This window comes from Pseudophryne corroboree, chromosome 5 (assembly GCF_028390025.1).
Source record: "Pseudophryne corroboree isolate aPseCor3 chromosome 5, aPseCor3.hap2, whole genome shotgun sequence".
In the NCBI taxonomy this organism is placed as follows: Eukaryota; Metazoa; Chordata; class Amphibia; order Anura; family Myobatrachidae; genus Pseudophryne; species Pseudophryne corroboree.
The window spans coordinates 87026395-87051188 of NC_086448.1; the positions used below are offsets into that span (position 1 = coordinate 87026395).

At 45.2% G+C, this 24794-nt stretch overlaps 1 protein-coding gene across 1 annotated transcript in view; it reads right to left on the reverse strand.

The window, feature by feature from the left end:
* LOC134929556 (ATP-dependent translocase ABCB1-like) overlaps window positions 1-24794 on the reverse strand; it is a 270024-nt gene that overhangs the window by 77422 nt on the left and 167808 nt on the right. The window contains exon 16 of the mRNA XM_063925150.1: window positions 21771-21848. Coding sequence (XP_063781220.1) covers window positions 21771-21848 — 78 coding nt within the window. The remainder of the gene's footprint in view (window positions 1-21770; window positions 21849-24794) is intronic.

A 24794-nucleotide genomic window follows, 5' to 3' on the forward strand; every position in this document is an offset into this window, starting at 1 on the left:
TTCTTATCTCACTGTATGTACTGTACTCCATGATATTCAGCGGGAACCCAGCGGCGGACACCAGCAAGTACATCTGGACCAAGCATCGCCCACCTATTCAAACCAACCTATGACCCCTCACGTACTGTAAATGACCTGCCCCTTGACCCCAGGGCCGGTGCAAGTTTTCTCGGCACCCTAAGCAAAACTTCAGCCTACCCTCCCCCCCTTCCCCCATACAATAATACAATACAAACATATATACCATGTCAAAGTCAGAAAAATATCATGATGCACACTGCCATATTTGCACCTCATCCATGTCCGCGCTGCGCATGCGTACGCTCTCCCGTGCGTGCGCATACCCGCTGTTACGTGCACCCGCAGGCGCACGGTATGCGCATTTACGGTAGAGTTTATGTGCGCCTAGCGTGCGACTCAATCGTTGCATATTTTTACCATATAATGTATTTTGTAGATTATGGTCCCTTTGATAGAACCTGAAAGTTTAGTTAATGTAGCATGTTCATAGACAAAGAGATCCCTCTTTGTTTGATACGAAGGGTCAGACATGGGTTATACAGTGGTGTTTAGTATCCATCGGAAGAGTATTTAATTAGCAATATTCCGGTGTTGGTCTGAAGCGGATTAATCGCTCGTGCGAATAGTTATGGACATGAGAAGTTTATGTACTTCTACTATTATTTGCACTCACTTATCCATGCGGCGGGAAACCTAGTTTCCCACCCACCTGAGCAGTTGGAAATAGTCACAGCCCACCTGTATGAATCAACCTATGACCTTTTGTTATAATGCGAAGACGAATTCCTGTGTCCAATGAACAATGAGATTGTAGGGACCATTGTATTGTATTGTGTGTGGTGCATAAATAGACAAGCCGATCTGATCCAACTCACTCTCTTCAACGGTTCTAATCACTGATAATCGGGAGCTGGATATTCAGAAAGGCGCATGCGATTGTTTCCTTTGTGCGTAAATTTTCTCCGCAATCATATTGTCTTTATTGTTAATGTGAGCCATATCTCTCTCTCTCTTCTCCTCTTTCTCTCTCTTTTCCTCTTAAAGTGTTATTGTACTGTTATTGTATTTCATGTGTAGTTATCTGGTTAGTTAGTCTATGTTATATTGGTAGTGTATGACTTGTATTGTATTATTCTTTTGCAAATAGAACGTTCATATAAGGTGTTAGAACCTAAGATCGGTATCTATGTATTTCTTATATTTTTAAGTATTCTCAGACGCTCGAACAGCTTTTAAGTTAATAAGGTTACACTGTGTTACATTTACACCCTATCACTACACCAAGGTTTACTGCATAATACACTGTTTTATGGTATAGTTATAAAGGTTTTACACTGTGAGCGTCTGCGCCGCTGGTGATCTCCTCGTGGTCTCAAGCGTCCGCTACGCTGATAGCGTATCATTACGTTAGTCGGCAGCCAATAGCGTGCCTGCCTGTGATCCCTTGGCCGTGAGCGAACGTGACGCTTGAGCGTCTCGACTACGGCTAAGCGATTGTTACGCAACGTGCGTACCCTTACGGTATTCCATACGCCAATAGCGTACTGTGTTCTTTGACCTCTTAAAGGGTTTTAAGTAAGATAAATATTTAGCTTTATCAATTGGCTGCTCGTCCGTCCTTCACATATCTGTACTAGGTAATTTCAGCAGACATTATCCATCAGCAAAGGGCGGGAGATCATATTCCTCGTAGTGCTGCCTGGATAAGCGTCTGCTTCGCTTAGTAAAGGGTGCTGAGGGAATCCGGAACCGGAGGTAAGAACAACACGCTAGTGTCTTTTAAAACTGTTTATTTCTGTCTTGCGTACGCACGCACATATATCTGCATTTCTTTTCATTCGTGTGTTTTCATATCACTCTCCTGTTTGCCATTTTATAATTGATAAACGTGCTAAGAGAGATTTGTCGCTATTAACAGTTAAAAAAAAAAAAGTAAAAGTAATACATTAAGGGGTAAATTGTAAAGCACGCACACAGCTTTGCCTAAAGATACAAGGAGAGATCTGTGTGGTGCTCGGTAGATGATTGAGAATCATCTACATTGATAAACGTGTTAATTGTGTTACGGTGGATATCTGCTTTGCGTACACGTGTCTTTAACAAAAGGCTGAGACTCGCGTACGCAACCCAAAGGCCGACGCACGCAGCGTATATTACGCAACGGAGCGTCCGGGTACGCCCACATAACTCAAATCACACGATAGTATTATTTTAACAGGCGAAAAGGTGACAACGCGATAAATAGCGCAAGTCAATTTTAGTGTCCGAAATTTAAGCTAATAGATCCTTCTCCAATTTACAACTCATCTGGTCTAAAGGAAAGAAATTTCTGCGCAGAAATAGAAAGAAATAGAAACAAAAGAAAAGTGTACATGTGGTGAGTGAGTGTTTGCATATATAAGTTCTACAATTTTTGAGGTTGAACCACAAGAAGTCGAGTTCTGGTGAGGTACATACATGTAAGTGACGTGCATAGTGGCTAGGGAGGCATCCCTTGTTAAACATAAAAAAGAGCATTAGAGTATAGCAGACCAGGAGGTCATACTGTAGCACAGACCAGGAGGTCCAGAACAGACCAGGAGGTCCAGGTACAGCAGACAAGGAAGTCCGCTATAAATAGAGAAAAGAGCACAACCCAGGGGGTTGGTGCAGAACCCATATAGGCCAGTAAAAGCTCATGCTGAAGGAATTCGCAGCCGCAATTTTCGATTCCGTTGGTCGCTCCGCACATAAGATTAGTTGCTTATGTGCTGAACGATTGTACCGCACGTAATTGTGTGCATTAGTTAGTAATCTGACCCAGTGCCATTTGTGTACGAAAGGGGTCATAAACACTATTTGTACATTCTAACGTGATTTGTGTAATTTTTTTTATTTTAAGGGAAGTTCGCTGGTCACTAAGGAACTATCCAGCAACCAATAGTTACTGGAAAGAGTAAGTGCTCTGCGGATCACCCTCGCATGTTCCAGTAAATAGAGGTTCAGGTCGCAGGGGCCCTGGGTCGAGTACGCCAGCGCTAGAGCAGTGTGTGGGCGTATTGGTCGAAGTGGGCGAGTGAGTGGGGTACTCGGTAAACCGCCACCGTTGGCCTATCTTGAACATTTTGGTTTTTGTAAGGGTTCGCTGAAGACCCTGATTGAAGGTCAGAGGTAGTGAAAGCAACACCTGCAAGTTATGGGGGCCAGTTGTTCGGGTAGGGGACGATCAACCTCGGTTCGGGTTGATTCAGTAAACCGACCAATCGGGTCGGCAAGGTATGTAATGTGTGAAAAATACGGTTCACACACAGAGGGTTTATGTGATGAATGGGAGAGAATGACTGTACATGACGGGGAGAAGTTCCCAAGAGTAGGCAGCTTTAGCCCAGATGTGTTACTAAATCTAAGGAGAAGGATATGTCTCATTAAATCAACAAAGAGACGGATCAAACATTATGATTATTTGCAGTTATGGGAACAGGAGGGTGAAATACAGAGAGGATTGGCTCAGGCGGCGGGATCTAACCCTATCAGGAAACTGATAGCCACGGCACCGCCGCCACCATATATATCAGGAGAGAAATTGGTTGCGGAGAATGACGCACTAGGGTGTAACAAACAAACACTTAGCAACTGTATAAATGTTAAGGATAATGTTAATAAGTTAACTAATGCAAATATTAACCCGTGCAAGTTGTACCCTGTTTTAAACTTTCCCCAGGAGTGTGATCAAGAGGACGAATCGGCAACAATATCGGCGCTCTCTCTAGCAGCCACCTTATCAGAAACAACAGTAGGCACGGCCCAACACTTAAGATTAGTATCAAAGGCCCCTAGCGGAGGGACAGGTGAGGTCGTATCAACGGGTTGCCTTATTGACAGATGGGAAGGACCATACCAAGTCTTATTGACTAGCACTACAGCATTGAAGGTTGCCGAGAGAGAGACTTGGGTTCATTCGTCCCATTGTAAGAAGGTTGCTGATCCAGAGAGTTCCCGTGATAAAGAACAGACGGTAGAGGAAGTTGTATCACTGGAGTGTCTGTTTCAGGAGGACTGAGGCGGCACCTGAGCATTGAAAATCATAAGATCAAAAGCAGTTGTCGATTCCCTGTTCCCTTTTATTGTTTTTCTCCACCTCCCATCCCCTCTCCCTCGAATTATTTCTTTCCCCCTTCTCATTCTTCTCCGTTTCCTCCTATAAGATGGACTTGCCCCAAGAGACTGTGATCCGGATTTTCCTGTTGACCATGATGTTGATCAGAGCAGTCTGTTCCGGCGAGAGTACCATGGAGGTCGAGAGAGGTTCTGGAATGGGTTCTGATGACAAAGATGGAGGCGTAGTTTTCCAAGAGCAACTTAATCAACAAGTAAAGGCGAGTATCAGAAAACGATCCGATAGCATTGACAATAGAAGGAATTGTGAAGGATTGTTAGCTGAGGAAAACTGTATCTGTAGGCTCTGTGACAATGTAGTTGAGGATGGGTGCATCAAGAAATGTCAGTCCAGTTTTAATATCCACATGGACCGGCATCCATTGAGTGACTATCACTCCTTAGTGGGTAATGTGTTAAATCAGACAGATTGTTGGGTATGCTCTCAAGTTCCTCAAGGCCATAGCAAATCAGGGCTAGTACCATTTCCTTTAACGATAGGGGAGGTACTTGAGCTAAAGGGTGGGAGACCGGTGGACAGGAGGTTTAATATCTCCAGCCCTCCTAGTTTGAAGCTCCACCAATATCAAGTGGATAGATCCCTAATATGTTTTAACATTTCCAATCCCCGAAAGCCGGGAAATTGGGAAGTGTCATGGAGTAACCAAACCATGATCTTTTCATATAGAGCAGATAGAATGCCTACAGATACAGAGCTTTTACGCCACATAGCCAGTAGAGAAAAAAAATTCCGATACAGGTATACCCTAGGAAATAGGATCATGAGAGTTGGAGAGGTATCACCAGGATACTGTGCACATATCATACAAACGGATACGTGTACTAGACAGATGGGAGAATTAGGGTTAGGAGATTTCACATGGAAGATGTGTAATATGGTTATGTCTTACTCCGTCCCATATGTTCTCCCCGATGATGCATATTTCATATGCGGGAGGAAGGCGTATAAGTGGCTTGCCCCAAACTCTGAAGGATTGTGTTATATTGGAAAAGTACTGCCTGAGGTAATGACTGTATCACATGCCAAAATGAAAGATATACACCGTGGTGCCCAAGCTCCTTATACTCACACTCATTACGAGCACGTCGTTAAAAGGCAACTGACAGAAAGGACGAAGCATCCGGCCTCTGATCTGATCCATGAATCCACCGGGATTCAGGTTCTACTTGCGTTAGATTTCACTCGCACCGCCAGAGGAGTGTTGAACTATAGATACATATCAGCGCTTGCAAATTTATTAGACAATATCACAGAAATTTATGATGACACTTTTAGGTATACCGGAAGGGAGCTCCAAGCTTATAAAACAGAACTGGTTCAGCATAGAATGGTTCTTAATTATCTCACAGTAGTGACAGGTGGATATTGTGTCACACTGGCAACGCAGTACGGCGTGAAATGCTGCACTTATATTACGAATAGCACCGAGGACCCGGTCGAGGTCATAGACCAAAAGATGGACGACATTCTCCAATTAAAGTGGGAATTTCGCAGGAGACACAATCTCACCCTTGCTGCTGTGGGTAATGAGCTGACTGGTTGGGTGTCATGGTTGAACCCGCGAAATTGGTTCTCTGGTTTAAGAGAATGGGCTCAAGGAGTCATAATGGATGTAGGGAAGTTTCTTCTATGTATCTTAGGTGTTGTCATATCGATTGGCTTGATATTTAGATGCGGTCAGGCTTTAACGAAGTGCAAACGTAGTACCAGGGTAATGAGTCTAAGGAGTGAGGAAATTGTAATTCCAATGGATTTGATTTATGACCCAACGTTAGAGACAATGATGTGATGAAAATGTGATTCTACGGTCCGTTTCTTTCACCCGTTTCTCCTTTGTTTTTCTCCAAGGTAAAAAGACCCACTTGGAAGAGGAATTTGGCGATCCTGTATACAGACAACAGATGGATTAAAGAAGAAGTTTTGACAACCTTGTACACAGATAATTGATGAACTATGCCATAGACCCCCAGTTTCCCTAGAAATTTTAAATTTACGCTAGCCCAACACTTTTGTAAGTCTATGGACATTGACAAAGCTTTTTGCTCGCACTTTTTGGCAAAAGCCCAAAGAAGACTGCATTCAACAGACACCAGACAAGACTTCAACCGACAAATGTTCATTAACCTGACATAGAATACCACTGCATTTACCATAATTGTTTCTTATCTTCATCTCTACAACCTTCAGGTAAAGCACACACATAGTCGATAGGGAATACAGGCACAGATATCAGCACTCACATATTCCCCCATTCATGTATCATCAACTAAAATGTGCTCCCCCATTTTGTTGCAACTAAAAGCCGAAAAGAGCTCGGTAAAGTTTGACAGCCCATCTACAGACCCTTAATATGGGATAAGAAGGAATTCAAATGTATACTTCGCAATACCTCGAAGCTTGATTTAAAACACGTACGGCACGGTGATACATGACCCCCCAAACATGGATTCATACACACATGCTTCTGCTATCTCACTAGGTCATACCCTTTTCACACCTTCTTCTCTCCTCCCTTACCCAACCATGGAAATGTATTTACACATGACATATATTTTTCTCTTTTTGAAATGTTTTAGGAAGTGGCAGTTATTGGTGACTGCCAAAGGGTGGACTGTCAAAGTCAGAAAAATATCATGATGCACACTGCCATATTTGCACCTCATACATGTCCGCGCTGCGCATGCGTACTCTCTCCCGTGCGTGCGCATACCCGCTGTTACGTGCACTCGCAGGCGCACGGTATGCGCATTTACGGTAGAGTTTATGTGCGCCTAGCGTGCGACTCAATCGTTGCATATTTTTACCATATAATGTATTTTGTAGATTATGGTCCCTTTGATAGAACCTGAAAGTTTAGTTAATGTAGCATGTTCATAGACAAAGAGATCCCTCTTTGTTTGATACGAAGGGTCAGACATGGGTTATACAGTGGTGTTTAGTATCCATCGGAAGAGTATTTAATTAGCAATATTCCGGTGTTGGTCTGAAGCGGATTAATCGCTCGTGCGAATAGTTATGGACATGAGAAGTTTATGTACTTCTACTATTATTTGCACTCACTTATCCATGCGGCGGGAAACCTAGTTTCCCACCCACCTGAGCAGTTGGAAATAGTCACAGCCCACCTGTATGAATCAACCTATGACCTTTTGTTATAATGCGAAGACGAATTCCTGTGTCCAATGAACAATGAGATTGTAGGGACCATTGTATTGTATTGTGTGTGGTGCATAAATAGACAAGCCGATCTGATCCAACTCACTCTCTTCAACGGTTCTAATCACTGATAATCGGGAGCTGGATATTCAGAAAGGCGCATGCGATTGTTTCCTTTGTGCGTAAATTTTCTCCGCAATCATATTGTCTTTATTGTTAATGTGAGCCATATCTCTCTCTCTCTTCTCCTCTTTCTCTCTCTTTTCCTCTTAAAGTGTTATTGTACTGTTATTGTATTTCATGTGTAGTTATCTGGTTAGTTAGTCTATGTTATATTGGTAGTGTATGACTTGTATTGTATTATTCTTTTGCAAATAGAACGTTCATATAAGGTGTTAGAACCTAAGATCGGTATCTATGTATTTCTTATATTTTTAAGTATTCTCAGACGCTCGAACAGCTTTTAAGTTAATAAGGTTACACTGTGTTACATTTACACCCTATCACTACACCAAGGTTTACTGCATAATACACTGTTTTATGGTATAGTTATAAAGGTTTTACACTGTGAGCGTCTGCGCCGCTGGTGATCTCCTCGTGGTCTCAAGCGTCCGCTACGCTGATAGCGTATCATTACGTTAGTCGGCAGCCAATAGCGTGCCTGCCTGTGATCCCTTGGCCGTGAGCGAACGTGACGCTTGAGCGTCTCGACTACGGCTAAGCGATTGTTACGCAACGTGCGTACCCTTACGGTATTCCATACGCCAATAGCGTACTGTGTTCTTTGACCTCTTAAAGGGTTTTAAGTAAGATAAATATTTAGCTTTATCAATTGGCTGCTCGTCCGTCCTTCACATATCTGTACTAGGTAATTTCAGCAGACATTATCCATCAGCAAAGGGCGGGAGATCATATTCCTCGTAGTGCTGCCTGGATAAGCGTCTGCTTCGCTTAGTAAAGGGTGCTGAGGGAATCCGGAACCGGAGGTAAGAACAACACGCTAGTGTCTTTTAAAACTGTTTATTTCTGTCTTGCGTACGCACGCACATATATCTGCATTTCTTTTCATTCGTGTGTTTTCATATCACTCTCCTGTTTGCCATTTTATAATTGATAAACGTGCTAAGAGAGATTTGTCGCTATTAACAGTTAAAAAAAAAAAAGTAAAAGTAATACATTAAGGGGTAAATTGTAAAGCACGCACACAGCTTTGCCTAAAGATACAAGGAGAGATCTGTGTGGTGCTCGGTAGATGATTGAGAATCATCTACATTGATAAACGTGTTAATTGTGTTACGGTGGATATCTGCTTTGCGTACACGTGTCTTTAACAAAAGGCTGAGACTCGCGTACGCAACCCAAAGGCCGACGCACGCAGCGTATATTACGCAACGGAGCGTCCGGGTACGCCCACATAACTCAAATCACACGATAGTATTATTTTAACAGGCGAAAAGGTGACAACGCGATAAATAGCGCAAGTCAATTTTAGTGTCCGAAATTTAAGCTAATAGATCCTTCTCCAATTTACAACTCATCTGGTCTAAAGGAAAGAAATTTCTGCGCAGAAATAGAAAGAAATAGAAACAAAAGAAAAGTGTACATGTGGTGAGTGAGTGTTTGCATATATAAGTTCTACAATTTTTGAGGTTGAACCACAAGAAGTCGAGTTCTGGTGAGGTACATACATGTAAGTGACGTGCATAGTGGCTAGGGAGGCATCCCTTGTTAAACATAAAAAAGAGCATTAGAGTATAGCAGACCAGGAGGTCATACTGTAGCACAGACCAGGAGGTCCAGAACAGACCAGGAGGTCCAGGTACAGCAGACAAGGAAGTCCGCTATAAATAGAGAAAAGAGCACAACCCAGGGGGTTGGTGCAGAACCCATATAGGCCAGTAAAAGCTCATGCTGAAGGAATTCGCAGCCGCAATTTTCGATTCCGTTGGTCGCTCCGCACATAAGATTAGTTGCTTATGTGCTGAACGATTGTACCGCACGTAATTGTGTGCATTAGTTAGTAATCTGACCCAGTGCCATTTGTGTACGAAAGGGGTCATAAACACTATTTGTACATTCTAACGTGATTTGTGTAATTTTTTTTATTTTAAGGGAAGTTCGCTGGTCACTAAGGAACTATCCAGCAACCAATAGTTACTGGAAAGAGTAAGTGCTCTGCGGATCACCCTCGCATGTTCCAGTAAATAGAGGTTCAGGTCGCAGGGGCCCTGGGTCGAGTACGCCAGCGCTAGAGCAGTGTGTGGGCGTATTGGTCGAAGTGGGCGAGTGAGTGGGGTACTCGGTAAACCGCCACCGTTGGCCTATCTTGAACATTTTGGTTTTTGTAAGGGTTCGCTGAAGACCCTGATTGAAGGTCAGAGGTAGTGAAAGCAACACCTGCAAGTTATGGGGGCCAGTTGTTCGGGTAGGGGACGATCAACCTCGGTTCGGGTTGATTCAGTAAACCGACCAATCGGGTCGGCAAGGTATGTAATGTGTGAAAAATACGGTTCACACACAGAGGGTTTATGTGATGAATGGGAGAGAATGACTGTACATGACGGGGAGAAGTTCCCAAGAGTAGGCAGCTTTAGCCCAGATGTGTTACTAAATCTAAGGAGAAGGATATGTCTCATTAAATCAACAAAGAGACGGATCAAACATTATGATTATTTGCAGTTATGGGAACAGGAGGGTGAAATACAGAGAGGATTGGCTCAGGCGGCGGGATCTAACCCTATCAGGAAACTGATAGCCACGGCACCGCCGCCACCATATATATCAGGAGAGAAATTGGTTGCGGAGAATGACGCACTAGGGTGTAACAAACAAACACTTAGCAACTGTATAAATGTTAAGGATAATGTTAATAAGTTAACTAATGCAAATATTAACCCGTGCAAGTTGTACCCTGTTTTAAACTTTCCCCAGGAGTGTGATCAAGAGGACGAATCGGCAACAATATCGGCGCTCTCTCTAGCAGCCACCTTATCAGAAACAACAGTAGGCACGGCCCAACACTTAAGATTAGTATCAAAGGCCCCTAGCGGAGGGACAGGTGAGGTCGTATCAACGGGTTGCCTTATTGACAGATGGGAAGGACCATACCAAGTCTTATTGACTAGCACTACAGCATTGAAGGTTGCCGAGAGAGAGACTTGGGTTCATTCGTCCCATTGTAAGAAGGTTGCTGATCCAGAGAGTTCCCGTGATAAAGAACAGACGGTAGAGGAAGTTGTATCACTGGAGTGTCTGTTTCAGGAGGACTGAGGCGGCACCTGAGCATTGAAAATCATAAGATCAAAAGCAGTTGTCGATTCCCTGTTCCCTTTTATTGTTTTTCTCCACCTCCCATCCCCTCTCCCTCGAATTATTTCTTTCCCCCTTCTCATTCTTCTCCGTTTCCTCCTATAAGATGGACTTGCCCCAAGAGACTGTGATCCGGATTTTCCTGTTGACCATGATGTTGATCAGAGCAGTCTGTTCCGGCGAGAGTACCATGGAGGTCGAGAGAGGTTCTGGAATGGGTTCTGATGACAAAGATGGAGGCGTAGTTTTCCAAGAGCAACTTAATCAACAAGTAAAGGCGAGTATCAGAAAACGATCCGATAGCATTGACAATAGAAGGAATTGTGAAGGATTGTTAGCTGAGGAAAACTGTATCTGTAGGCTCTGTGACAATGTAGTTGAGGATGGGTGCATCAAGAAATGTCAGTCCAGTTTTAATATCCACATGGACCGGCATCCATTGAGTGACTATCACTCCTTAGTGGGTAATGTGTTAAATCAGACAGATTGTTGGGTATGCTCTCAAGTTCCTCAAGGCCATAGCAAATCAGGGCTAGTACCATTTCCTTTAACGATAGGGGAGGTACTTGAGCTAAAGGGTGGGAGACCGGTGGACAGGAGGTTTAATATCTCCAGCCCTCCTAGTTTGAAGCTCCACCAATATCAAGTGGATAGATCCCTAATATGTTTTAACATTTCCAATCCCCGAAAGCCGGGAAATTGGGAAGTGTCATGGAGTAACCAAACCATGATCTTTTCATATAGAGCAGATAGAATGCCTACAGATACAGAGCTTTTACGCCACATAGCCAGTAGAGAAAAAAAATTCCGATACAGGTATACCCTAGGAAATAGGATCATGAGAGTTGGAGAGGTATCACCAGGATACTGTGCACATATCATACAAACGGATACGTGTACTAGACAGATGGGAGAATTAGGGTTAGGAGATTTCACATGGAAGATGTGTAATATGGTTATGTCTTACTCCGTCCCATATGTTCTCCCCGATGATGCATATTTCATATGCGGGAGGAAGGCGTATAAGTGGCTTGCCCCAAACTCTGAAGGATTGTGTTATATTGGAAAAGTACTGCCTGAGGTAATGACTGTATCACATGCCAAAATGAAAGATATACACCGTGGTGCCCAAGCTCCTTATACTCACACTCATTACGAGCACGTCGTTAAAAGGCAACTGACAGAAAGGACGAAGCATCCGGCCTCTGATCTGATCCATGAATCCACCGGGATTCAGGTTCTACTTGCGTTAGATTTCACTCGCACCGCCAGAGGAGTGTTGAACTATAGATACATATCAGCGCTTGCAAATTTATTAGACAATATCACAGAAATTTATGATGACACTTTTAGGTATACCGGAAGGGAGCTCCAAGCTTATAAAACAGAACTGGTTCAGCATAGAATGGTTCTTAATTATCTCACAGTAGTGACAGGTGGATATTGTGTCACACTGGCAACGCAGTACGGCGTGAAATGCTGCACTTATATTACGAATAGCACCGAGGACCCGGTCGAGGTCATAGACCAAAAGATGGACGACATTCTCCAATTAAAGTGGGAATTTCGCAGGAGACACAATCTCACCCTTGCTGCTGTGGGTAATGAGCTGACTGGTTGGGTGTCATGGTTGAACCCGCGAAATTGGTTCTCTGGTTTAAGAGAATGGGCTCAAGGAGTCATAATGGATGTAGGGAAGTTTCTTCTATGTATCTTAGGTGTTGTCATATCGATTGGCTTGATATTTAGATGCGGTCAGGCTTTAACGAAGTGCAAACGTAGTACCAGGGTAATGAGTCTAAGGAGTGAGGAAATTGTAATTCCAATGGATTTGATTTATGACCCAACGTTAGAGACAATGATGTGATGAAAATGTGATTCTACGGTCCGTTTCTTTCACCCGTTTCTCCTTTGTTTTTCTCCAAGGTAAAAAGACCCACTTGGAAGAGGAATTTGGCGATCCTGTATACAGACAACAGATGGATTAAAGAAGAAGTTTTGACAACCTTGTACACAGATAATTGATGAACTATGCCATAGACCCCCAGTTTCCCTAGAAATTTTAAATTTACGCTAGCCCAACACTTTTGTAAGTCTATGGACATTGACAAAGCTTTTTGCTCGCACTTTTTGGCAAAAGCCCAAAGAAGACTGCATTCAACAGACACCAGACAAGACTTCAACCGACAAATGTTCATTAACCTGACATAGAATACCACTGCATTTACCATAATTGTTTCTTATCTTCATCTCTACAACCTTCAGGTAAAGCACACACATAGTCGATAGGGAATACAGGCACAGATATCAGCACTCACATATTCCCCCATTCATGTATCATCAACTAAAATGTGCTCCCCCATTTTGTTGCAACTAAAAGCCGAAAAGAGCTCGGTAAAGTTTGACAGCCCATCTACAGACCCTTAATATGGGATAAGAAGGAATTCAAATGTATACTTCGCAATACCTCGAAGCTTGATTTAAAACACGTACGGCACGGTGATACATGACCCCCCAAACATGGATTCATACACACATGCTTCTGCTATCTCACTAGGTCATACCCTTTTCACACCTTCTTCTCTCCTCCCTTACCCAACCATGGAAATGTATTTACACATGACATATATTTTTCTCTTTTTGAAATGTTTTAGGAAGTGGCAGTTATTGGTGACTGCCAAAGGGTGGACTGTCAAAGTCAGAAAAATATCATGATGCACACTGCCATATTTGCACCTCATACATGTCCGCGCTGCGCATGCGTACTCTCTCCCGTGCGTGCGCATACCCGCTGTTACGTGCACTCGCAGGCGCACGGTATGCGCATTTACGGTAGAGTTTATGTGCGCCTAGCGTGCGACTCAATCGTTACATATTTTTACCATATAATGTATTTTGTAGATTATGGTCCCTTTGATAGAACCTGAAAGTTTAGTTAATGTAGCATGTTCATAGACAAAGAGATCCCTCTTTGTTTGATACGAACGTTCATATAAAGTGTTAGAACCTAAGATCGGTATCTGTGTATTTCTTATATTTTTAAGTATTCTCAGAGCGTCGGAGACGCTCGAACAGCTTTTAAGTTAATAAGGTTACACTGTGTTACATTTACACCCTATCACTACACCAAGGTTTACTGCATAATACACTGTTTTATGGTATAGTTATAAAGGTTTTACACTGTGAGCGTCTGCGCCGCTGGTGATCTCCTCGTGGTCTCAAGCGTCCGCTACGCTGATAGCGTATCATTACGTTAGTCGGCAGCCAATAGCGTGCCTGCCTGTGATCCCTTGGCCGTGAGCGAACGTGACGCTTGAGCGTCTCGACTACGGCTAAGCGATTGTTACGCAACGTGCGTACCCTTACGGTATTCCATACGCCAATAGCGTACTGTGTTCTTTGACCTCTTAAAGGGTTTTAAGTAAGATAAATATTTAGCTTTATCAACCAAAACAAAAATGACAAGAAAAACAAAAAACACAAAATTATGTCTTTTGGGGGCCCCTGTTAGTGGGCCCCCAAAAGACAATTTATACAAACATATCACCAAAAGTGCTCAGTGTATCGCCTTATAGTGTTCACTCTAGAAGTGAAAAGGGGCAGGGTGCCGGACTCCGGGGGCACATGAGTGCGCGTCCGAAACGGGGCGCGACCACGCAAATTAGGGAGCGTGGCCACGCCTACGTCATCTTAGGGGGCGGTGCGGCCCACAGACGCTACTATAGAGAGCCTCTGTGGCCGGCGATGTCACTGTTGGGGGCGTGCCCAGCACCTCCGTCGGTGCTGGGCTTCCCCCAGCCCTCTCCCAATGCGTGAATGGATGCCGCGCGCATCCATTGTAGTAGAACCCCTTATACTATCTAGTACTGGTGCCCCTTTCACCTTATAGCACACGGTACGAGCCGAAATTCACATTGTAGCACACTGAATGAGACAGTCACATTGTAGCACACAGAATGAGACAGTCACATTGTAGCACACTGAATGAGCCGAAATTCACCTTGTAGCACACTGAATGAGCCGAAATTCACATTGTAGCACACTGAATGAGCCGATATTCACATTGTAGCACACTGAATGAGCCGAAATTCACATTGTAGCACACTGAATGAGCCGATATTCACATTGTAGCACACTGAATGAGCCGAAATTCACCTTGTAGCACACTGAATGAGACGAAATTCACATTGTAGCACACTGAATGAGCCGAAATTCACATTGTAGCACACTGAATGAGCCGATATTCACATTGTAGTACACTGAATGAGCCGAAATTCACATTGTAGCACACTGAATGAGCCGATATTCACATTGTAGCACACTGAATGAGCCGATATTCACATTGTAGCACACTGAATGAGCCGATATTCACATTGTAGTACACTGAATGAGCCGATATTCACATTGTAGCACACTGACTGAGCCAAAATTCACATTGTAGCACACTGAATGAGCCGACATTCACATTGTAGCACACTGAATGAGCTGAAATTGTGACAGCAGGGACAGCCAGAGTGACGACAGGGAGAGAGAGAGTGTCGACAGGGAGAGAGAGAGTGACGACAGGGAGAGGGAGAGAGAGAGTGAGTGACGACAGGGAGAGAGGATAACGACAGGGAGGGAGAGTGACGACAGGTAGGGAGAGTGACGACAGGGAGAGAGAGTGACGACGGAGAGAGAGTGACAACAGTAACGACAGGGAGAGAGAGTGACGACAGGGAGAGAGAGTGACGACAGTGATGACAGGGAGAGAGAGTGACGACAGGGAGAGAGAGTGACGACAGGGAGAGAGAGTGACGACAGGGAGGGAGAGTGACGACAGGGAGAGAGAGTGACGACAGGGAGAGAGAGTGACAACAGTAACGACAGGGAGAGAGAGTGACGACAGGGAGAGAGAGTGACGACAGGGAGAGAGAGTGACGAAAGGGGGAGAGAGTGACGACAGTGTGAGAGAGTGACGACAGGGAGAGAGTGACGACAGGGAGAGTGATGACAGTGACGACAGGGAGAGAGAGAGTGATGACAGTGACGGCAGGGAGAGTGATGACAGGGAGAGAGAGTGATGACAGTGACAGCAGGGAGAGAGAGTGACGACAGTGACAGCAGGGAGAGAGAAAGTGATGACAGTGACAGCAGGGAGAGAGAGAGTGACAGTAGGGATAGGGACGGTAACGACAGGGAGAGAGGTGACAGCAGGGGAACATTACCTCAATTGTTGCTGGTGGCTGGCAGCGGTGAGCGGTGGGCTGGCGGCGGTGAGCGGTGGGCGGCTGGTGGCGGCTTGCGGTGGGCGGCTGGCAGCGGTGAGCGGCTGGTGGCGGTGAGCTAATACAGTGCTCTACACAGCCGCCGCCCGCCGCGCAGGGACGGGGAGCACCATGTGCAGCAGGATGGCCACTTCCCTCGCCTCCTGCTGCACTTTCAGTTCCGCATTTCCGGATCAGTGCAAGAAGTGGCGGTATACCATACCGCCGTATACTGCCCCACTTTGACCACTGTGTAGATATATATATATATATATATATATATATATATACACACAATATACACACACACAGTGTGTGTATATATATATATATATGTGTGTTAGGGTTAGGTTACGAGGGGTGGGAGGTTAGGGTTAAGCAGTGGACAAAGGAGGTTAGGTTTAGGCGCCACTGGGGGAGGTTAGGTTTAGGCAGCGGGGTGGGTGGTTAGGGTTAGGCAGCGGGGTGGGTGGTTAGGGTTAGGCAGGGTTAGGCAGCGGGGTAGGTGGTTAGGGCTAGGCAGCGGGGTGGGTGGTTAGGGTTAGGCAGCGGGGTGGGTGGTTAGGGTTAGGCACCACTGAGGGGAGCTTAGGGATAGGGGGCAGGGGTTAGCATACTAAATTCACCCGTCAGGATTTCAAACTTTGGGCATCCTGTCCTTCGTTCATCCATACCGAACCCGCTAAATGTGTACCACTTTTGGTCTCCTATGCATAGTAGAGAAGGAATGATATAAATGATAGTACAAGCAGAGAAGAATATAACAATGGTTAGGTTACCTTAATGTATTGTCACATTGTACTGCTGCAGCATAATATATTCAGCATGTTTATATACCACGGAGCTGGGTGTAACAAATGAGCGGCATGCCCAGGATCAATGTTACCATGTGCACGCTCGCAGCAGCAATGGCGGAAGCAGTGAACCAGTAGTGCTCACCAATGTGTGATGAGCCCGGGCAGAAGCTGTCATCCGCAGGGGCTACCTGTATGTGTCCAGCGCTAGATCAGGAAAACGTCTGGTAGCTGCGGCTAGCATGATGGCTGCTCTGCGGCTAGGGGAAGCAGCTCCGCTCTTCAAGATCAGCCACTGCAACAGACGGGGGAGAGACAGGAAACTGTCGGCTGGGAGGGCGCACGGAGGATATCCCAGTGCTGCTGTGTTCACTCAAGCACTAGAGCTTGGATTCAAACAGGCAGCCCAGGCAGACAGACCAATGCACTGCTGGGGTTGAGGTGAGTGACAGCTGGACCCTCGCCGCCTCCGCCGCTAGGCTAACCTAGTAACATTTTTTTTTTTTTGTAAAATGGATTCAATGGGAGCATGCCGCCCTCCAGTGGCCAGCGCCCAAAGGCAGCTGCCTAAAGCTGCCTAATGGTGGCGCCGGCCCTGCTTGACCTATGGATGAAGAGATTACAGTTTCCTTTGTTTCATGCTTTGAACTATTGTATAAAAGCCAAGCCTCCTGGCCGGCCTAGTCTATTCTCTGAAGGTCATCTTTCCAGATTGACTGAGGACCGGATCTGGGTGGCGCAGGCGAACAAATGTATGTATCCATTGGTTGTAGCTTCTTCTCTGTAATAGTGTTGTATATTCTGTGTTTACCCCTTTTAAGTAAATATTTGTTGCTGCGTTGGACCACAACATAACATACACTACTGGTGTCGCATTCCATTTCTGTTAAAGGTTTAAAGTGTATTTCAGCCACACGTGTAGCTGCATTGTGCTCACAGCGTGTCAGCGTGTGTACGCAAAGTGTGGACGTATTACGCCCATTCGGCGTGAGTATGCAAAGTGCGTACACAGTACGGGTCTGTGTATGCAAAGTGTGTAAACGGTACAGAGGTTACGGATTGCATTCTGCGGCCGCAGCGGCCCCAGCCACTGTGCAATAAGGTATTGTTTTTTCTTGAAAGTTAATCAAACTTAACATATATGAAATACTTGACTGCTTGTTGCGTATATAGGGGGTAAATCTGAGTTGATCGCAGCAGGATTTTTGTTAGCAGTTGGGCAAAAGCATGTGCACTGCAGGGGAGGCAGATATAACATTTGCAGAAAGAGTTAGATTTGGGTCGGTTATATTGTTTCTGTGCAGGGTAAATACTGGCTGCTTTATTTTTACACTGCAAATTAGATTGCAGATTGAACACACCATACCCAAATCTAACTCTCTCTGCACATGTTAAATCTGCCTCCCCTGCAGTGCACATGGTTTTGCCCAACTGCTAACAAAATTTCTGCTGCGATCAACTTGGAATTACCCCCATAATTGTGGCTAGCGTGGCAGGGTGGTGATTCTTGGGGGTAAATTTACTAAAGTTTCTAAAACAGAGAATTGGTGATGTTGCCCATAGCAACCAATCAGATGCTGTCTATCATTTTGTAAAAGGCAATAGAGAAATTATAGACAGCATGTGATTGATTGCTATGGGCAACATCACCAATTCTCTGTTTTAGAAGCTTTAGTAAATGTACCTGTTGGTGTGCATTTAGCAAGAGTTTTCAGTTACTAAAACAACTCAAGTTAATATTTAATGAGCAATAGTATCTACGCTGCTGTGTAAATGGAACGCCAAGGAAAACCCATCATCAGCAAAGGGCACCAGCAGGAGAAAGCACATGCTCCACAATATTGCAGTTATATGATTAAACCTAAAAGTTTGTGTGCTAAAGGCTTTTTTTTTTTTTTTCAATTAGTCCATAATTATATCCTAATGCAGTTTCCGTTCATCTGCAAGAACTCTGCTGCTGTTGAACTACAAGTTTCAGCATGCCACGCCTTACGGTAATAGCAGCTGTAGAGCGTCAGGTTGCTACTGTAGACAGTTGTGGTTCTGGAATGTTTGTTGCACGCATTGGGGGTAATTCCAAGTTGATCGCAGCAGGATTTTTGTTAGCAATTGGGCAAAACCATGTGCACTGCAGGGGAGGCAGATATAACATGTGCAGAGAGAGTTAGATTTGGGTGTGGTGTGTTCAATCTGCAATCTAATTTGCAGTGTAAAAATAAAGCAGCCAGTATTTACCCTGCACAGAAACAAAATAACCCACCCAAATCTAACTCTTTCTGCACATGTTATATCTGCCTCCCCTGCAGTGCACATGGGCCCTCATTCCGAGTTGTTCGCTCGCAAGGCGATTTTAGCAGAGTTGCTCACGCTAAGCCTACGCCTACTGGGAGTGTATCTTAGCATCTTAAAATTGTGAACGATGTATTCGCAATATTGCGATTACAAACTTCTTAGCAGTTTCAGAGTAGCTTCAGACTTACTCGGCATCTGCGATCAGTTCAGTGCTTGTCGTTCCTGGTTTGACGTCACAAACACACCCAGCGTTCGCCCAGACACTCCCCCGTTTCTCCGGCCACTCCTGCGTTTTTTCCGGAAACGGTAGCGTTTTTTCCCACACGCCCATAAAACGGCCTGTTTCCGCCCAGTAACACCCATTTCCTGTCAATCACACTACGATCGCCGGAGCGATGAAAAAGCCGTGAGTAAAAATACTAACTTCATAGCAAATTTACTTGGCGCAGTTGCAGTGCGGACATTGCGCATGCGCACTAAGCGGAAAATCGTAGCGATGCGATGAAATTTACCGAGCGAACGACTCGGAATGAGGGCCATGGTTCTGCCCAATTGCTAAAAAAAAATCCTGCTGCGATCAACTTGGAATTACCCGCATTGTGTTTTTCTGCTTGTTGACGATTCAGCGCAGAGCAGGAGAGGTTGGGGCTGCAGTTTGAGGACAAGTGCGGCCAGGGGTTCTTTTAATGTAAATGTGTGTACATGACGTAGTTAATACAGATTGTTAGCTTCACTGGGGCAGGGACTAATGTGAATCATGGGGAAGGGGCACCCAGGCAACTGTCCCCCCCCCCCCCCCCTCCGCCATAATTATCTGGCTTTTCCCAGCTGGAGGATGGGGATCAGAGGCAATGGGGAGGTGGCCAGGCCTAAGCACCAGACTCTGGTGGCAGCAGCCTGTATCCAGCTTCCGCCACCAGCAGCTGCTGCCACTTGGACATCCTACCTGCCCGCGACCACGGTCTGTACTTCTCGCTTCTGCCATGCACAGAGTACTGGGACCCAGAGGGTGGCAGCCTGAACACCTGTAGTGGGACACCATCCAGGACAGTGTCCTGGGCACTAAGGGGTGGTCCATGTTTCATGGTTCCATGTCACCCACTGCCTCCCCAGTTAACTACTGCCTCCATGTCACCCTCTACCTCTCCCTGTCACCCACTGCCTCCTTGTCACCTACTGCCTCCCCAGTCTCCCACTATCTCCTTGTCACCCTCCTCCTCTCCCTGTTAACCTTGCACTCTCTCTGCCACCCACTGCCTCTGTCACCCACTGCCTCCATGTCACCCCTTGCCTCACTGTCACCCACTACCTCTCCAGTCACCACTATTTCCCTGTCAGCCTTTGTCTCTCCCTAACCACCCATGTCTCTGTCACTTACTGCCTGCATGTCACCCCCTTACCTCCCCAGTAACTCCATTTCCCTGTCACTTATTGCATTTACTCATCACCATTTCCTGTCATTCGCTGCCTCTTCTGCTCCCACTATCTCTCTTTGTCACCTCTCTTTCTTGTCACCCACAGCCTCTCACCATCTTCCTTAACATCACCATCTGTCTCCCTCTGGTGTCACCCACTACCTCCCCTCAGTCACCCATTCCCTGGCATTATCCACTACCTCCCCCAGTCACCTATTCCCTGGCGCATTATCCACTGCCTCCCCCTGTCACCAATTCCATGGCATTACCCACTGCCTGCCCCTTGTCACCCATTCCCTGGCATCATCCACTGCATCCCCGTCACCCATTCCCTGACATCACGCACTGCCTCTTACTGTCACCCTCTCCCTCTCCGTCTCCCACTGTCTCTCCCCATCACCTACTGCCTCATCTTCTGCCTCTCAACAGCGTCACTATCTCCTCATCACCCTCACTCCTGTCACCCGTCACGCATCCAAGAAACCACCCTCTTCCCATCATAAGGATACGGCATTCCTTTTGAGGTCACAGGCTTGTTGTGAGGGGGGGTGTATTGTGTGTTTGGGGGTCAGGAGACCAGCGGACAGCATACCTCCGTCGTAATCCTGGCAGCGGAATGAGGACGCTGGGAGGGTGGGGGAGGCGCGAGTGCAACAAGCCCCTTGTGGGATTGGTTCCATTCCCACTCTATGGGTGTCATGGACATCCACGAGTGGGAATAGTCCCTCTTGGGCATGCATACTGTCGTGATTCTCAAGGGGTGGGATGTAGGGGGAGGTAATGTGACCGACAGTCTCCTGACCACTGGTCACATAACTAGATCCTGTTGTGAGGCTACACCCACTTTCCCAGGGGCAAGAGCAAATAACACCCCCCATCCTTCCCCTGTCATTGTGCCCCCCATCATTTAGTTCTGGATGCACCCCTACATACTATGGGTGTGTTATGGGAGTGTCATGCCGCTGACTGATTGCATACACAGATATAGAATTGTTCATAAAGGAGGCCATATTTAGATGGATAATTTGCACCTGCAATAAGGCTGATGTAAGTTTTGATGGAGCGTCCAATGATGCATCTAAAAATGCAGTGGGCGTCTCAGTCCTTGCACATTCAGAAGCACGCTTGTACACAGGAAAGGGCATGTAGCGACATTTACATATATGTGCAGAAGCAATGTTGGCCCAGTTGGACAGATGCTTGTACACAGGAAAGGGGATGTAGCGACATTTACATATATGTGAAGAAGCAATGTTGGCCCAGTTGTACAGATGCTTGTACACCAGGGAAGGGCAAGTAGCAGCATTTGTATATAGGAGCAGAAGCAATACAGGCAAATGATGTAGACAGTAATTACATTGCAGAAATCTGAGTGACAAACCTGTCTCAAAATTGCTTTGAAAGTCAGAAGTCTTATTCTCTTTGTTAGGATCTCCCCAGCTTTTCCAAAGGTGTATCCCTGGCAGACGGTGAAGACAAATATCAACACATCAGTAATATTCCAATGTTTTCAAGACATATGGTAGTAGTAATACTACTACTACTACTACTACTACTACTACTACTACTACTACTACTACTACTACTACTACTATACTACTACTACTATACTACTACTACTATAATACTACTACTACTACTACTATTATACTACTACTACTATACTACTACTACTACTACTACTACTATACTACTACTACTACTAATAATAATAATAATAATAAAGGGGCTAATTCAGACCTGATCTCTGATGTGCGTTTTCGCACAGCGAGCAATCAGGTCTGCACTGTGCATGCTCAGGCGCCACAGTGCGCCAGCGCATGCCAGAGATACGATCAGCATCTCTGCCCAGCAATCGCCTCTGCCTAATTGACAGGCAGAGGCGTTCGCTGGGCAGGAGAGGGCGGGTCAATGGCGTTGGGCCGCCATTTTGGGGGCGCGGTCCGGGCAATGCAGGCTTGCCCCAAGACCATGCAGGGGGTGGGCCATGGCTGTGTGACATCACACGCAGCTTCTGCGACCCTGAGAGCGACGGGTAGCTCCCTGCCAGTGCGTAGGAGCTGCGCTGATAGGGAGCTAGTCTTCAGGTACAAAAGTATCGCTGTGATAATGTCAATTATTATCTTTAAACATAAAGCTATACCTTCAACTACACTTTTACCATTGAGCCGCTGCGGCCGCTAGACTGAATACGCACGCTATGTACTGTGTACGCTATTTGCGTACAGAGTCTTTTAGCTTACGGATTTAGCGTACAAGACGCCGCACCGGGAGTACAAAGTACACACCGCGCGCACACAATCAGATGATAGATTTTAAACCTTGTTAGTGATAAAATGCAACGATATGTTATACTGTAAACCTTATGCAGCAAAGCACTGCAATGATGATACACTTTAAACTTGGTGCAGCGCTGTCGGTATAAAGTACTCACAGAGCGTACACTTTACCAATACACGTTAAAACCTTATGCAGTTTGTGAATATAATACTCTTTAACCCCTAGCAGAGAAATGAGGACACAACACCGATATGGGGTAAAACCACAGGGTTCTAAGGCCACTGCGGATTAATTAGAAAAACAGTACAATTTATACAATACAGGCTAAAAAGATATCTAAACAGAATAATGGCTACAGTCAATGTACATACGTGAAAATCGTTCGCAGGCGCAACCTAGGCCAGTCCTCTACTATCAGGTTGAAAGCGTTCAGAGTCTTCTGACTGGCCCAGCAAGAACAGGCTTTTTATATACAACTTACATTCACAATACAATGGCTACTGTAAACGCATTTTCCATTGGACACAGAGATGCGTCTCCACATTACAGGTAAGGTCATAGGTTGATTTGAAAAGGTGGGCGATGTCTTTCTCCAACTGCTATGGTGGGTGGTATCCTCTGGATTCCCGCCGCATACATAATATACAATAAACACAGTTTGTAACTATATTCTACTTTTGCACATAACTATACGCTGGGACATGTGATCTTCCTCTAACCAACACCGGAATATTACTCTTGAAATACCCTACAGCTGGATACTAGACATCACCTTCTAACCTTAGTCTGACCCTTCCTATCATGCAAAGGCGAATCCCTCAGTCCAGGAATCATTTAAACTGGTGATACTTGCTGATGTGGTGCGATGGGGTTATGTCTAAATAGTGTGCTATTTGGGTTAAATATGTAATGTTCTAATAACCCTCTACGCGCTCACAAACTCCGCCGTAAATACTCATATCACGTGCAGGAACGCAGGAGCGATCATACGCAAATTGCGGCTATGTGCACGCACGGCGGACTGAGTGCACGCGCAGCGGGCATGTGCATGGCGTTAGTACAGTGTGTGTGCATCACAATATTTTTTGACTTTGACAGTCCACCCTTTGGCAGTCAACAATAACTGCCACTATCTAAACATTAAACAAAAAAATATACACTACAATACAAATTACCTACAGATAATCGGATGGAAGGAGGAGAGGTGTAGGTGGGAAATGTATGACCTAGTGGGATAGTAAAAAGCATGTATGTATGAATCCATGTTTGAGGGGCATGTATCATCGTGCCGTATATGTTCTAAATAAGCTTTGAGGTATTGCGAAGTATACACTAAATCCTTCTTATCCCATATTAAGGGTCTGTAAATGGGCTAACAAACTCTACCGAGCTCTTTTCAGCTTCTGGTTACAACAAATGGGGTGCACATTTAGTTGATGATACATGGAGAGGGAACATATGTGAATGCTAATATATGTGGATATCACCTTTCGACTATGTGTGACACTACCTGAAGGTTGTAGAGATGAAGATAAGACACGTATCACAAATACATTTACATAACATTTGTGCAGTTGTTCTTTGGTGTTGATTGAAGTCTTGTCCGTGTGGGTGTATCTTTGCTGTGAGTGTCCATCAAAGTCTTTAGAGTGTCCATTAAAAGTCTTTAGAGTGTCCATTAAAATCTTTAGAGTGTCCATTAAAATCTTTTCCGGATGGATGTATCTTTGTTTCAAGTGTTCATCAAAAGTCTTTTCTGGATGGATGAATTTTCGCTGAGGGAAAACAAAGGAGAAACGGGTGAAAGAAACGGATCGTGGAATCATATCTTATCACAACATTGTCTCTATTGATGGATCATAAATTAAATCAGTTGTTGTAACAATGCCCCCGCTCCTCAAACTCATCACTTTGGTACCGTGCTTGCGCCGCGTTAGAATTCGAACACACTTAAATATCAAGCCAATGAGTACGATGATTCCCAGAATACACAGGAGGAACTTTCCTATGCTCATAATACCATTCTGAGCCCAATCTCCTAAACCTGAGAACCAATTGCGTGGGTTCAGCCATGAGACCCAGCCAGTCAGCTCATTACCCACAGCAGTAAGGGTAAGGTTGTGTC